The sequence below is a fragment of the Pseudopipra pipra genome, chromosome 27, assembly GCF_036250125.1.
Source record: "Pseudopipra pipra isolate bDixPip1 chromosome 27, bDixPip1.hap1, whole genome shotgun sequence".
NCBI classification, from domain to species: domain Eukaryota; kingdom Metazoa; phylum Chordata; class Aves; order Passeriformes; family Pipridae; genus Pseudopipra; species Pseudopipra pipra.
Window position 1 is genome coordinate 4,402,708 of NC_087575.1, and position 14,461 is coordinate 4,417,168.

The 14,461-nt window shown below is 65.6% G+C and overlaps 4 protein-coding genes across 6 annotated transcripts; 3 read left to right on the forward strand and 1 right to left on the reverse strand.

Annotated features, from left to right (window-relative positions):
* Positions 1-305: 305 nt before the first annotated feature.
* On the reverse strand, positions 306-6,132 carry FKBP8 (FKBP prolyl isomerase 8). The gene is made up of 9 exons (XM_064637445.1): positions 6,050-6,132; positions 5,462-5,761; positions 5,143-5,312; positions 4,774-4,862; positions 4,289-4,506; positions 4,046-4,218; positions 3,669-3,746; positions 1,581-1,718; positions 306-1,126 (listed from the first exon to the last, which is right to left on the reverse strand). Exons 2-9 carry the CDS (start codon positions 5,745-5,747, stop codon positions 1,040-1,042), a joined length of 1,239 nt encoding a protein of 412 aa, XP_064493515.1. The 5' UTR covers positions 5,748-5,761; positions 6,050-6,132; the 3' UTR covers positions 306-1,039.
* An 82-nt stretch (positions 6,133-6,214) lies between these two features.
* Positions 6,215-8,620, forward strand: KXD1 (KxDL motif containing 1). Its single transcript, XM_064637451.1, has 5 exons — positions 6,215-6,470; positions 6,788-6,888; positions 7,010-7,162; positions 7,568-7,614; positions 8,161-8,620. The coding sequence occupies exons 2-5, from the start codon at positions 6,794-6,796 to the stop codon at positions 8,394-8,396; spliced, it is 531 nt and encodes a 176-aa protein (XP_064493521.1). The 5' UTR covers positions 6,215-6,470; positions 6,788-6,793; the 3' UTR covers positions 8,397-8,620.
* An 823-nt stretch (positions 8,621-9,443) lies between these two features.
* Positions 9,444-10,907, forward strand: UBA52 (ubiquitin A-52 residue ribosomal protein fusion product 1). Of its 2 annotated transcripts, none has more exons than XM_064637450.1 (5): positions 9,444-9,556; positions 10,173-10,292; positions 10,373-10,459; positions 10,563-10,665; positions 10,767-10,907. In XM_064637450.1, the coding sequence occupies exons 2-5, from the start codon at positions 10,190-10,192 to the stop codon at positions 10,858-10,860; spliced, it is 387 nt and encodes a 128-aa protein (XP_064493520.1). In that variant the 5' UTR covers positions 9,444-9,556; positions 10,173-10,189; the 3' UTR covers positions 10,861-10,907. The 2 variants fall into 2 exon arrangements, with proteins under 2 accessions (XP_064493520.1, XP_064493518.1); XM_064637448.1 differs by having other exon boundaries at positions 9,527-9,580.
* Positions 10,908-11,510: 603 nt separating this feature from the next.
* Positions 11,511-14,305, forward strand: REX1BD (required for excision 1-B domain containing). 2 transcript variants are annotated; one of them, XM_064637453.1, is made up of 5 exons: positions 11,511-11,618; positions 12,390-12,472; positions 12,994-13,198; positions 13,276-13,364; positions 13,767-14,305. In XM_064637453.1, the coding sequence occupies exons 1-5, from the start codon at positions 11,616-11,618 to the stop codon at positions 13,837-13,839; spliced, it is 453 nt and encodes a 150-aa protein (XP_064493523.1). In that variant the 5' UTR covers positions 11,511-11,615; the 3' UTR covers positions 13,840-14,305. The 2 variants fall into 2 exon arrangements, with proteins under 2 accessions (XP_064493523.1, XP_064493522.1); XM_064637452.1 differs by lacking the exon at positions 11,511-11,618 and having other exon boundaries at positions 12,262-12,472.
* Positions 14,306-14,461: the final 156 nt, after the last annotated feature.

The window sequence follows — 14,461 nt, forward strand, 5'->3', positions numbered from 1 at the left end:
CCAGGCCCAGCCCGTGGGCTCCATGTGCCCCCCACCCAAGCAGGGACCACAGGTCCCCTGGTTCCCCCTCGCCCTCCAGCAGGACCCCCAGGCAGAGCTCTGTGCTCTCCAGGCCTCTCCAGGGCCAGGCATCCCCAGCCATAGTAGCTGCTCCCTCCTGCCTTACAGCTGTGTGGGGGCCATAAAAATTTGCCCCCCCAAATGAAACAGAGCCACTCCTGGCCCCCACTGCAGCCACGAGTGTGTGTGGCAAGAGGGGGGACAGCGAAGATGAATGTCTGCGTGGCAATAAAAAGGCCTGGACATGAAGGAATTGTCCTTTATTTGGGAAGTTCACAGTCAGTTTGGGGTGGGAGGACAGTGCTACAACCCCCCCTGCGAGCAGAGCTGAGGCAGCAGCAGGGCAGGGAGGGACCCCCAAAAGCTTGGACCCACAGGAGACAGCCCGGACAGGGGGTCTCCGACGCTCCCCTCCTGCCATCCCTCCCGCTGCGGGTTTCTTTGGCTTCCTTTGGACATTGCACGCTCTGGGGATGTGCTGGGGAGGAGAGCGGGAGCCTCTGGGAGGGCTGAGTCCCCCAGGACACAGGGAATGTCGCTGCATCTGCCCCTGGGCACATCCACATGGCTTCCCTTCCCTTCCCACAGCTGGGCCCAGCTTCCTTCCACGTGCCTCCCCCAGCTGAGGGGGGACAGGACCCCCCAGGATGGGGATGGCCATGACCGTACCGCTGTGTGGGAGCTCCCACTCCCCCCGACACGCTCGGGGCCGGGGGCTGAGCCCCTGATTGCCGGGAGGGTGCCTGGGGGTCTCCGCTCTGCCCGCGGCTCCATCCCCGCAGCTGCACCCGCCTGTGCCGGGAGGGATACGGGGAATGTCGGGAGGGAGACCCGGCACCTCCGGCAGAGAAAGCATCCGTGTTCCTGCAGCTGCCAGTCCGCGGGAAGGGGTGGGGGAGCCCCTCGGCAGAGAGAGAGAGAAAGAGGCACAGGCCCGGTGCTGGTCCCGTGCCCAGGGGCCGCCCCGGCGGCGCTGCCCTCAGTTCCTCGCCGCGATGACCACGGACAAGGCCACGCCGCCCAGAGCGATGGCCGTCGCGCCGAAGAGCCACTTCCAGGGGATGGACTGCGGAGGAGGGAGCCAGGGAGGTGAGGGGATGTGCCACCCTTGCCTATCCCTGGCTCCTGGCATCCCCGACGGGGGCGTCCCAAAAAGGCAAGCGCTGCGCCGGCACGTGGCCGGAGCGTCCGCGGGGACAGCGTGTGCCGCCGGCTGCCCAGCTGACAGCTCGGGCTCCCGAGCGCAGCAGCTGGGAGCAAAGTCCGGACCCTCCAGCTGGCACCACCGGGATCCGGCGGACGGAGCCAGCACAGCCTGTTATCAGTGTTTTCCTGGCACGGCTCCCGGAGCACGGCCCCCCGTTCCCAGCGGGATCGCTGCCCGGACACAGCCCACCCACGTGGGTCACACTCGCAGCCCGGGAGCAGCGCTGTGTCACCCCCCACCCCAGGGCCTGGGGGACAGTGACACATCCCCTGCGGATCCCCAATCCCCCCGGGATCCCAGCACCAGCCCTTACCCAGGGCAGCTTGTCTTTGCACTTCCTGGGGGTGCCGGAGGCGCTGGGATTCCCGAGCATCTTCCTGTACATCTCGGTCTCCACGTTCCTCTGGTCCGCGTGTTTCTTCACCAGCTTGGAGAGCTCAGCGTGGATGGTCTGGGGAGGAGAGCGAGGTGTCACCAGCCCTGCCTCTGGTGTCACCAAACAGCAGCTCCCACCACCCCTGGGACGTGCAGGGACTTCGTGGAAGAGCTCAGAAGCAGCCAAGGGGGTGATGGCCTCATCCTGCCCCACTGCCCAGAGCCAAGGGACACCCAGGCTGGCATGGGCCACCCTGTGGGTCTGAGTGCCCCTCTGTCCTTTTTGGTCACTCTGTTCCCTGGCAGCAGGGAGCAGAGCCCAGGGCTGATGCCAGACATCAGGGAATGGATTTTTATCCTTCAATCGAGACAGGAAAGTGTCTGCCTTGAGGACAGACGTGCCCAAGCTCTCCCACTTGTGTCTGGAAGCAGGCTGGGAAAGTGGGCTTAAACTCAGCCTGGTCTGAAGTGGGATTGCAGCAAGACCCAGAGCCAGTCTGTACCTGCCCAGCTGGGGCAGGAGAAGGCTCCGAGTCCTGTGTGGGGCTCCCAGAAAAGCCACAGGAAGTGCCAGGGAGCCGAGCACGGCAGGGTGGCAGGAAGGACGGGTGGCAGGAAGGACGCTGAGGTGGCACGGCCGTGCTGTGCCCTCTGCTGGGGGTTCCCCAGGCCGTGCCACGCTGGGAAATGCTGCCTCCAACACGAGAATTTGGACGTCTGGAGGACGGGAAGCTCCTTCTCGGAGCTCCCCAGGGCTGGCACATCACAGCAGGACAAACACCAGCATCCCACCCTGCTCCCCAGAGCGTGCATTTTCCAAGGGGTGGGGAGAAGGGATGCCTGTGACGCCTGGAAGGTGTGACAGCCTCAGAGAACCTGTTTCCTCACGGGAGGCAGGTGGAGCCCAGCATTTCTGGAGCGTTTTCAGCACCGGTAGCCGTGGCCTGTGAGTCACCAGGGCTGCGACTGGAGAGGCCCCACCACTTCCCCGGAGCCCCGGCAGCAGCCGGAGAGCCCAGTAATTTGCTGTCCTTGTGGTTTCACCGGCAACGTCACTGCCGGGCATTTGGATTTTCCAGCCCTCTCCAATTAAAAGCTCCACTGGAACAGGCTGGTGAGCAGCTGCCCTGCCCAGTGACGTGCTGGAGACGTACAGGGAACGGCTCCCGGTGCTGCTCCCTCTCCACCCTGGCCTTGCTGGGAAGTGAAGGGTTTGGGATCCTGCTCGCCCTTCTGTGGGTGCTCTCAGATCACACCCGTGGGTGCTGCTTGTGCCCCATCCAACCCCTCACCTTCAGGCACTGGATCACGACACAAATCCCGACGATCTGGTGAAATTCCCAGAAAAGGGATGGACACAACAACGGACCCAAGCCCACCTGGAGAGCCAAGCCCCCCCCAGCTCGACCCCAAGCAGGCAGCACCTTCTTGTCTCTCCCCAGGCTCGCTCCTGCTGGGAGTCACTTCCTGGCACTGGTTTTTTGATTCCTCCCAAGGCTCCAGTCCTGCAGCTGATCATTAACCGACAGGAAATTCCTGACCCACAGCTCGCCCTGCCCGGGCGCTGGACCGAGGTCTGGCTGCTCCCACCACCCAGTGAATCACACCCGGGGCTGCTGAGCGAGTTTGTGGGGACTCAGCTCTGCCCCACTTCCCGCAGCAGTGGCATGAGCTGCCAGAGCCACCCGGGAAAGCTGGAGTGGCCAGGGCCATCCACAGCTGATAGCTGGAGCAGGGATGGGTTGGTAGGGCATCCTGCCAGTGCCAGGAGCAAAGGTCAACAAGGGAATCTTGCAACATGGAGATAAAGGACCTGCCAGCCCAGCCACGATGTTGCACCTCATGGGGCGTCATTCCCCAGACTCTGAGGCTATTCCCAACCTTCCTTCATGGAGCTGGGCACAGCTGTGGGGGGCTTCAGCCTTCCACGAGGGACACTGAGGCTTGTAGGGACACAGACAAGAGAGGAGCACCCCACAGACCCCCAGCTCAGTGGGATTATGGGCAGCACACACCTGCAGCCTACCTTGTTTGAAGGTTCCAGCTTCAATGCCGCCTTCAAGATGGGAATGGCCTCCCTGTATTCACCCTGCTGAGCCAGGACCTGGAGAGTGAGACATGGGTTGAGCAGGATGGCTGAGGTCTGTCTGAGTTCTGTCCCTTGATCCCCTGCCTGAGATCTGTCCCTCTGTCCCCTGGCTGAGATCTGTCCCTTGATCCTCTGCCTGAGGTTTGTTCCTCTGTCCTCTGCCTGAGTTCTGTCCCTTGATCCCCTGCCTGAGGTCTGTCCCCTGGCTGAGATCTGTCCCTTGATCCCCTGGTTGAACCCTGTCCCTCTCTCCCCTTACTGAGATCTGTCCCTCGGTCCCCTGTCACGCCATGGACAAGGGACTCCAGCCTCACCTTTCCCTTTCGGAAGAGAGCCTTGATGTTCTCTGGCTGGTGCTCCAGCACGAGGTTACAGGACTTGAGAGCCGCCTTGTAATGGTCCAGTTTCAGCTGCGAGGCCGCCAGGTTGTTGAGACATTTCACCTTCACGTCCAGCAGCTCGGCCTCCTCATCTGGGCTGAAATCCACTGCCAAGAGGAGCCAGGTTAGGGCAGGACAGGAGCCTGGGAGGACCCTCACTGGGGGGGAAACAGGTACCTTTGGAGTTGGAGCCGATGATCCTGAGGGCGATGTCGTAGGAGTTGATGGCCAGCACGTAATCTGCCTGCTGGTAGAAGTAGTTGCCCCGCTCCCGTTTGCGGTTGGCCAACTGGACCTTCTCCTTCCCGCTGAGCAGCTCCAGGTCCGGAGCGTCCCGAGCCGCCAGCAGCTCCACCTCCAGCGTGAGGGACGCGTTGGGTGGGATGTCAGGGCTCCTGCACGGAGACAGGCACAGAGCCACGGGACCACTGTCATCTCTGTCAGCCCCACCAGATGCTGGGCCACACAGATTTAGCGCCGTGGCTCAGAAATCAGAGCCAGGGAAGCTTCCCAATGAAGATCTTTCTTCATGGCAAGTGAGCTGGGTGCCCCTGCCTGTGGAAGCTGAGGTTTGCCAGCTGGGCTGGCACCAGGAGAGCAGGGGCAGCTCCCACAGGCCTGTTTGGGACCACTCTGCTCCACCCCGTGCCCTCCCTGCTCACCTGCCCTGAGCGCCGTAGCAGTACTTGGCGTCCGACACGATCAAAGCCGTCTCCCCCATTTCCAGGAGCTGCACACACAGGTCCAGAGCCTGCAGGGAACAACATGGAATCATGGAATGGTTTGGGTTGGAAGGGACCTCAAAGCCCATCCAGTTCCACCCCCTTAAAGCCCATCCACCTTCCACTGGACCAGGTTGCTCCGAGCCCCACTAACTTGGCCAACATCAGGGAGAGGAGCACGAGGCAAGGGCAGAGGGGCCACTTTGGCCAGCAAAACAGGACATCACTGACCCCCTGAGGTGAGGTCCTGCCCCACAAGGTGCAAACACAGCAGTGATAAAGCCAGACGAGCTCCCTCCCAGCCCTGACCTGCAGGACATCGCAGTCCCCCAGCGTGAAGGTGAGGGCAGGGTCCTCCTCCACCACGGTGCCATCCTCCAGCGTGGCCTTCAGGCGGATTGTCACGTCCTGGCCCTTTCGGGGACGGGTGTCCACCCCCTGGCCCGGCACCAGCGTCTTCTTCTTGAGCAAGCCGCTCCCTGGGCACGGAGAAGGACACGGTGGGGAGGGAAAAGCCCGACCCTCCCCCCCCCGCCTTGGCTCCTGGCCGGCCTTCACGGCACCGGGAGCACCGGGGAAACCCCCGAGGCCTCAGAACCAAGCGCCTTCCCACCCCCGGGGCTCTCACCCAAAACATCGAGCCACTCCTGGGGGTCCCCGGGCGCGTCCCCCCCGCCCCGCTCGGGGGGCTGCGCATCCTCCCGCGGCGGGGCCGGCGGCCGGGCCACGTCCTCCAGCGGCGGCAGCTCGCTCAGGTCATCCTCCTCCTCCTCCTCCTCCTCTTCCTCCTCTTCCAGCACCTCGAAATCCTCCGCCGTGTCCAGCGGAGACGCCTCAGCCGCCGGTGCCGGCTCGGTGCCGGTGCCCACCCGGTCCGGGCAGCCGCTCCCCGGTTCCTCCCCGCTGGACGCCATCGCGGCGGAGCAAGCTGGAGCGGGGAGAGGGGACGGGGGTCGGTGGGGCCTTGCTCTTACCGGGGGGACACGGGGAGCGCCGGGACCCACCGGGAGCAGGGGCTGCGCCAAGGGGGGCAGAGGAGTGCGCGGCGCGCCGGGGAAGGGATCAGGCCCGGGGGTAGGACGGATGGGCCTGGTGGGTTTGGTGGGCCCGGCGGGATCGGGGGGTCGCGGCCCCGGTCCCCGTCCCGGTCCCGGGACTCCCGCGCCCCCCGCCCGCCCCCACGTGACCGCGGCGCGCGCCCCCCGCCCGCTCTCACCTGGCCCGCGAACCCGCGTCCGCCGGGCCCCGCCCCTCCTCTCCCATTGGTCCGGCACCGCCCACCGCGTGACGCCATTGGGCGGGGAGCACGCCCGTCAGCGCGGCCCGGCGCCGCCTTAAAGGGGCCGCTACACGCGCGGCCGCCGCGCCCCCGGCGGCGCGGGAAGGGGGGATCTCCGCCGGTCCCATCAGTCCCGCCACCGGTATCAGCGCGGCCCCGTGATGCCCGCGGGGGGCCCGAGCCCCCTTCCCCCCCCCGCCGCTGTCCGGCACTTCCGTCCCTTCGCGGTGACGCCGCGAGGTCGCGCCCCCACGTGACGCCGCGGCCGCCGCACCCGGAAGCGGCGCGGAGCGGCCGCCGGTGCCGCCCCCGGTGCCGCTGCCCCGTCATGTGAGAGCGGCGGGACGGGCCCCCCCAGGTGCGTGGGGTGGGCTCCGGGAGGGGCTCAGCCTCGCGTGTCCCCGGGGGAGCCGCGGGAGCGGCGGCGCTACCGGGCGCGGGGGGGGGGCGGGCGGGCGGGGATCCCCCGGTATCCCCCGGTATCCCCCGGTACCGGCGTGCGGAGCCGCCCCGGGAGCGGGCAGGGCGGTAACTCCGGTGCTGGTTGCATGGAGGGGCGGAAGGGGCCCCGGTGTCGCGGGTGTGGAGGGGATGGGAGGTGTGTCTCCGTTACCGGGGGGTCGCGGGGGTCTCCCGCCCCCCCCCCCGGCTGAGCCGCCCCCCGCGATCCCGCAGGCCACGATGGAGCCCACGGCCTCGCAGGTGTTCTGCGGGCGGGTGCTGGGCATGGTGAACGCCGAGGACGTGAATGCCATCATCCTGGCCCAGAAAAACATGTGAGTGCCGGGGGGGGGGGGGGGGGAACCAGCCCGGGGGGGCCCTGACACCGGGAGCCTCCCCCGGGAGAGGGTTGGGGGTCTTTGCCGAGCTCCGTGTGCTTCCCCACCCCCCCTACAGGTTGGATCGGTTCGAGAAGACCAACGAGATGCTGCTCAACTTCAACAACCTGTCGAGTGTGAGGATGCAGCAGATGAACGAGCGGTTCCTGCACCACACCAGGACCCTGGTGGAGATGAAGAAGGACCTGGACAGCATCTTCCGAAGGATCCGGTGGGGAACGGGGCGGGAAGGGGCAGGGACACGGCTCGGCGGGGCTGGGGGGGGTGTGGGGGTGTTAAAGCAGGGCACCAGTCGGAGTTTGGGGGGATACTGGGAGTGGAATTTGTTGGAGAAGGGAAAACACGTGGCGAGGAGCTGCGAAGGCTGGAGCTTTGGGATTCTGTGATTCTGGTCTAGCCAGGATGGGCTGTGCTCCCTGGGGTGGTCACAAAACCACTCAGAAACACCCCGTGTGGAGGGAGAGGGGGATGGGGGTGATCAGGGAGGGTGGGGAGGGAGCCCTGAGGAACCCCCTGGGATTGTCCATAAATGCTGGAGAGTGGAGGGAGCTGGTGGGGCAGCTCAGCCCTGGATCCCTCAGCTCCCCACGGACTCAGCTCAATCTCTCCTCCCCAGGACACTCAAAGGGAAGCTGGCGAAGCAGTACCCCGAGGCTTTCAGCAGTGAGTGATTCCTGATGTGTGGATTCATAGAATCATGGAATGGTTTGGGTTGGGAGGGACCTTAAAGCCCTTTCAGTGCCACCTTCCACTATCCCAGGTTGTTCCAACCTGGCCTTGGACACTTCCAGGGATCCAGGGGCAGCCACAGCTTCTCTGGGCAACCTGTGCCAGGGCCTCCCCACCCTCCCAGGGTGGAATTCTTTCCCAATATCCCATCTAACCCTGCTCTCTGGCAGTGGGAAGCCATTCCCCCTTGGCTTGGCACTCTGTGCTCAGTTTTCCTCCCTATTCCAAAGAACACATGAGGTGTCTCTTGGGAATGAGGAGAAACCACTGAGCCATCCAGGCATGTGCTGGCCCGTGGCTGCCGCTCTAAAAGTCTGGAAAACTCCTTGGTTCTATTAAATGCAGTTGCAAGAAGTTACTAATTTACGGGCTGGTGTGTTTTTGATTGGTTCCTACCACGTGCAGAATTAGGGAGTTGCTCTCCTGAGGTCTCTCTCGGCCCCGGTGTCCCAGAACTAACGCCTGCCTCTTCCCTTCCAGACATCCACGAATCTCCCATCCTGGAAGACGACGACGATTTCGACCCCGTCCCCAAAAGCACCACGACCACCATCGCTACCTCTGAGCAGAGCACGGAGTCCTGTGACACCAGCCCTGATGTCATCTCTCCCACCACGAGCCAGGATTTTGAGGATTTATCCCAAGGCCAGTACGACGTGCCGGCCGTGAACGGACAGAGTCTCACAGACGAGGACACGGCCAACGGCCTGGACTAGGAGTCGGGCCCTGCCCCCAGAGAACTTTCTATCCTGTATATTTATATTTGTGTGTTGCTTTTTTTTTTTTTTCTTTTTTTTTTTTTGTTTTTGGGAAGAGGGAAGCGAAGGCTGGGAGAGAAGCCGAGGGAGGAAGAAGGTGCTGCCCTTCCTCCTCTAAACTGCCACTGAGGTGTAAACCCACCACTCGCTTCAGGGGGAATCAGTAAATCCCGGGTTGGAAATGCCTCTTGTCCTTCCTCGTTTCTGCGCTCAGGAGAGCGGCCAAACCCCACCAGCCACGTAGATTTTGGTGCAGGAAAAGCCGTTTTGGGGCACAGCTGGTTGGTTTTTTTTCTTAAGGAATGTGGTCCCACCATCGCTCCAGCTCTCCCGGGGGTCTGTCCGTGCTGCTGATGGACTCGTGCTGTGTTTCACACCTGTGGGAAGAGCCAGAGCGGGGTTTCCCTTTGGCTCTCACAGCTCAGCCCCTCACGTGGTGCTACTGGGCACCACACGGGCGGACCTGCATCTGTTCCCTCCCAGGAAGATGTTGTCCAGGTCCTTCTTCATTTCCACCAGTGTCTTGGTGTGGTGGAGCTTGGGCCTGGGATCTTCGTGGCCTGTGAGGGGCTGAGGGGAGAATGGGGGGCTGGAGCCCTGGGGTTTGGGGCTGCTCCTGGGGCTGTAGGGTCAGTGTGGGGCTGATCCTGTGGTCATGGGGCCGGTTTGGGGCCAGGCTGACGTCCGTGGGGTCGGTGTGGCCCTGGTCCTGGTGCCGTGGGGCTGGTTTGGGGCCAGTCCTGTGGCTGTGGGGTCGGTTTGGGGCAGGCCTTGGGATGGGCCCCGTGGCCACGGGGTCAGTGTGGGGCCAGCCTGGGGTCCATGGGACCAGTCCCTGGGCCTTGTGGTCGGTGTCAGCCCAATCCCGGGCTGGTTTGGGGCCGGTCCGAGGCTGTGGTCGTGGGGTCGGTATGAGGCCGGCCCAGTATCCGTGGGACTGGTCCCGGGGCCACGTGGGGCCGGCGGTACCGGGACAGGCAGTCCCGGTGTCACCCCGGCAGTGACGGGGCGGTCCCGGTGGCCGGGGGCGGTTCCGGTGTCACCGCTGTCACCGCCGGAAGTGACGCACCGGCGGCTTCCGGTCCCGCCTCCCCTTTCGCTTTGCAGCGAGGCCGCGGGTGCGCGCGGGGCGGCGGGGCCTGGCGCGGGGAACGGGATCCCGGGATGGGCCCCGGGTCCAGGGAGGGGGGAGCGGGATCCCGGGATGGGCCCCGGGTCCCGGGAGGGGGGAGCGGGATCCCGGGATGGGCCCCGGGTCCCTGGAGGGGGGAGCGGGATCCCACGGTAGGGCCCGGGAGGGGCGGACTGGATCCCGGGATGGGCCTCAGATCCTGGGGTGGGCCCCGGATCCCGGGAGGGGCGGGCTGGATGTCGGGGAAGGGACCGGATCCCGGGATTTGGGGGTATTAGAGCCCGGGGAGGGGACTGGATCTGGAGGGAGGGGAGCCAGGCCTCAGATGAGGGGGACTGGATCCCGGGATGGGATTGGATCCCGGGGAAGGGACCCTGGATCCCGGAATGGGCCCCGGATTCCGCGAGGGGGGAACTGGACCCCGGGATAGGGGCTGAATCCCAGGTGTGGCTGGATCCCGGGGTGGGGGACCGGGGGCTCGGGAATGGGGGTTCAGGGGCTGGGAATGGGGGTTTGAGGGGTCAGTCCTTGCTGGGAGTGGGCACGGGGACACCGGGACCCCCGGGCCCACCCAGAGTGTGACGCAGCCACCACTCCTGCAGACAAAAACGGTGCCAAGATGCAGATCTTCGTGAAAACCCTGACGGGCAAAACCATCACCCTCGAGGTGGAGCCCAATGACACCATCGAGAACGTGAAAGCCAAAATCCAGGACAAGGAAGGTACTGGCAGGGCCAGGGAGCAGTGGGGCAGCCCCTGGGGGTTCCCCCAGTGCCCCCACCACGGTGATTCTCCCCCACAGGGATCCCCCCTGACCAGCAGCGTCTGATCTTCGCGGGGAAGCAGCTGGAGGACGGCCGCACCCTCGCCGACTACAACATCCAGAAAGGTGCTCCCTGGACCCTTGGGGGGGTTTTTGGAGGGGGGGGGGGATGTTTTTGGGGTGCCAGGTGCTCCCTGACCCCACCGTGACACCCGCTCTCTCCTTCCAGAGTCCACCCTTCACCTGGTGCTGCGCCTGCGGGGCGGGATCATCGAGCCCTCCCTGCGCCAGCTCGCCCAGAAGTACAACTGCGACAAGATGATCTGCCGCAAGTACGGCCCCCTGTGTCCCTCTCCCCTTCCCACAGCCCCCCCCTGCTCCCTGTCCCCCTCCCCAGGGACATGGGGCTGTCCTGACCTGTGTCCCCCCCCAGGTGCTACGCCCGCCTGCACCCCCGCGCCGTCAACTGCCGCAAGAAGAAGTGTGGGCACACCAACAACCTGCGCCCCAAGAAGAAGGTCAAGTAGAGCCATGGGCCCTGCCTGTGCTGGCCAATAAAGTGTTGCAGTGCTCAGCCCCGTTTTCTGGTGGTTTTTTACCCAAAGATGTGTGGGTTTGAATAAAGGAGAGGGAGGGGAGCAGGGGGGGATGGAGTGGCGTGGCAGTGGTGCCGGGTGGTGCCTGTAGTCATGGACTGGACTGGCACTGGGACACCCCAGTCACTAGTGCAAGGTCCAGACTGGCACTGGGACTCCAGAAAAACCACTCTGCTCGCCCACTGGGCCACCCCACCATGTGCACACAACACAGATGGGCACTGGGACCCACCCCTGTCCCCGTGTCCAGCTCGGTCCCAGGCCCTCCTCACTCCACGGGCCACACACCAGGAGCCCTCGGGCCACGGACCGGCACCGGGACCCCCCCGTCCACGGACTTGGGCCTTGCCTACCCACCCTTGCCCACCCACCGGGAACCCTGGCCGTGTGCACAGCGCACAGACGAACACCGGGACCCCCCCAGTCCACCGGCTGCACCGGGACCCCATAGAACCCCCTTCCCACCCACCGGGAACCCCCCGCACACAACACAGACGGGCAGCGGGACCCCCGCCGGTGGCGTGCCCACAGACGGGACAGGGCACCGGGCACCGGGGAGGGGGCAGCGGGCAGCGGGGAGGGCCCGGGGAGGGCACGGGCGCTGCCGGCCGGTGCCTGCAGGTGGCGGCGGAGCCGCGCTCCGCCCCGCGGCCCCCGGGCCTGCGCCGTCCAGCCGCCACCGGGCCATGGTGAGCGGCACCGGGAGCGGGCGGGGAGCGGCCCCGGGGCACGGGGGGGGGGCGAGGGGGCTCTGGGGACCGAGCAGTGAACGTGTGGTCTGGGGGGGTCACGGGATGGGGCCGGGCTGTGGGGGGGGGGGGGGTCCTCTGCGTTGTTTAGGAAAGGGCGGGGCTCTCCCGGTGCGCGGGGAGCGGGATGGGGGGTCCCGGTGTCCCTCCGCGTTGTGGGCACATTGGTGGGGGTCCTGGTGCGTGAGCACCGGGATGAGGGGTCCCGGAGCCGGTCCGGGGTGGTCCCGGTGCGTGAGTGCAGCGATGGGGGGGTCTCGGTGCCGGACTGGGCATAGATAGGAGGGGGACTCCTGGTGCACAGGCAGCAAGGTCGGGGGGAGTCGCTGGACCGAGCCCGTCCATGCACGAGTGGAATGGGGGTCCCAGTGCCCGGTTGTATTCCGGGCACGTGTCTGGGGGGTCCCGGTGCGTGGGCAGGATGGGGGGGGGTGGTCCCCGATGCCCGTTTGTGTTGTGTGCTCAAGGCTGGGGATTCCCGGTGTATGAGCAATGGGATGGGGCATTCCTGGTGCTGGTGCTGGGCTGAGCTCAAGAACCGCGGCCGGAATCCACCCGGGTCCCCCCAGGACGGGCACTGGGTAGTGGGGGGGGGGGTGTCTTACCCCAGCACAGGGGGGAGACCCCCGGGCAGTGCCGGCTCTGCCCAGAGCCCCTTACCGGGTCACCGGTGCCATGATGTCCCCGTCACCGTCCCCTTGTGTCCCGCAGACGGGCGAGGCCGTGCAGGCTCTGCTGCGGCGGCTGCAGGAGCTCCAGAGCGAGAGGGTCGAAACCTACCGGCTCTTCGAGGAGTGAGTACCGGCACCACCGCGGGGACGGGCACGTGGGGCGGGCGGGGGGCACACGGGGCACCTCCCAGGGCGGGGGATCCCCGGCAAGGCACTGAATCCCCGGCAAAACGAACTAAATCCCCCATCCTGATTATTTTGCATCCCTCCGGGACCCGGCGGTCGGGGCGGCTGATGAGCTCCAGCTGGCAGCAGGACGCTGTGCTGGACACCTGAATCTTGTTTTAGCATCCAGCAGGAGATGATGGGCTTCACGAGCGAAAAGGATAAAAAAACCCCAACACTCCCTCCAAAAAAAAGCAGTTTCCAACCTTTTCCCTTGCGAGGAGTGAGGCCGCCCGGTCATGGGGGAGCTGCCAAATCCAGGCAGGAGGAGAAGGAAGGAAGGCAGGAGAACCCTCCTGGTGCTGCCCGTGGCGGGTGGCAAAAGGAGCTTTGGCAGAAGGAGGATCTCGGGGTGTTGCCATCCCGGTGGCCCCCGGGTGTGGTGACAGTGGCTTTCCACCCCCCTCCCCTGTCTGCAGGGGCCACCAGGCGTACCTGAGCAGTGCCCCCCACTATGACTTCCCGCGGTACCGGCAGCTGGTGCACGAGGTCACCGTGGCCTTCAGCGGCATCTCCCGGGAGGTGCTGGGCATCGCCGGGCGCCTGCGGGACGAGCTGGGCCGCCCTGACCTGGCCCAGCACCTGGCCCGGCTCCAGGAACGGGAGCAGGAGAAGTTGCAGCTGGTGGGTGCCGGGCTGGGGAGGGTCCCTGGGGCTTGTTTGGGGGGTGTCTCTGGGCTCCCATGGTGTCCCTCCCACAGACGGCGCAGCTCCAGCTGGCCCGGCAGCAGGCACAGGACCAGCCCGAGGTGGATGTCCATCAGCAGGAGGTGCAGGAGCTCAAGCACAAGTAGGTGGTGGCCCCACTGCTGTCCCTGTTCATTTTGGGGTGGCAGCAGCACCCCCCCCAGCCCAGGAGCCCTGCTGCCATCCCCCTTGTCCCCCCACTTCGGGGTGGCAACATCCCCCCAGCCCACGGAATCACGCGATGTCCTGAGTTGGAAGGGACCCATTGGAAGGGACCCGCGCGGATCATGGAGTCCAGCCCGGGAGCCCCTTCCCTGCGTTTCCCCTCCCTCCCTGTGGCCCAGGGGGGCCCAGATGGTGCCTTCGGGGTCTGGCGGTGCTGCGTGGCCGCGTCCCCTCGGCCTCCCCGGGCTGAGTGTTTCATAAACAGCGCGGGGAAGGCGAGGGCGGCCCACATAATACGCTCCATATGGGCTTTATTTATAGTTTCCATCCGCTCTCGTAGGCTAATTAAAACCATTGAGGCAATCAGCGAAATTCTCCAGGACCTCAAGTACGATTCGGAAGAAGTTGAGTGATGGGTGTCCCCGTGGGAACGGCTGGAGGGGCCGGCTGGTGGAATGGGGGGCCCCGCTCGCCCCCCACCCGCTCCCAGTGCAGCCCCCAGGCACCTTGGCAAGGTGGGCATCGCCCTCTCGACCCCTTTTCTTGAGCACGGGCTGGAAGGGGTAGAGAAACCCCCTCCTAGGAGAAGTGGGGTGCCCCTAAATCCTGAGTATCCCTCAGCAGAGGGGTCTGGCACGGGGCTGGTTCCCCTCCACGGGGCTGTGCCAAAGGAAAGCCACGACCTGCGGTGCCAACGGGCTGTCTTGCTTTGACTCCCATCGAGGTGGGCACTGCCTGTGCTGCCCACTGGAAGCCCATGGGCAGCAGCCCCCCCAAACCACATCCTGGGGATCAACTGTGCCCCCAACCCCACGGCAGTTTTGGTTCTCCACAAGCGCCTTTTTTTATGGTCATCCAAAATAAACCTGTCCCCGTGGAGCTGGGCTGAGTGGTGTGATCTGAAGGGGTCATATGGCCCCCCCCTGCCACAGTGCCACCCCTTCCAGCTGGGCTCGGTCCCCTGGGAGCCCCGGGATGGGGTGATGAGGGCCACGGGCCCCATTTGGCTGCCCGCTGCATCCCCGTCCCCGCGCA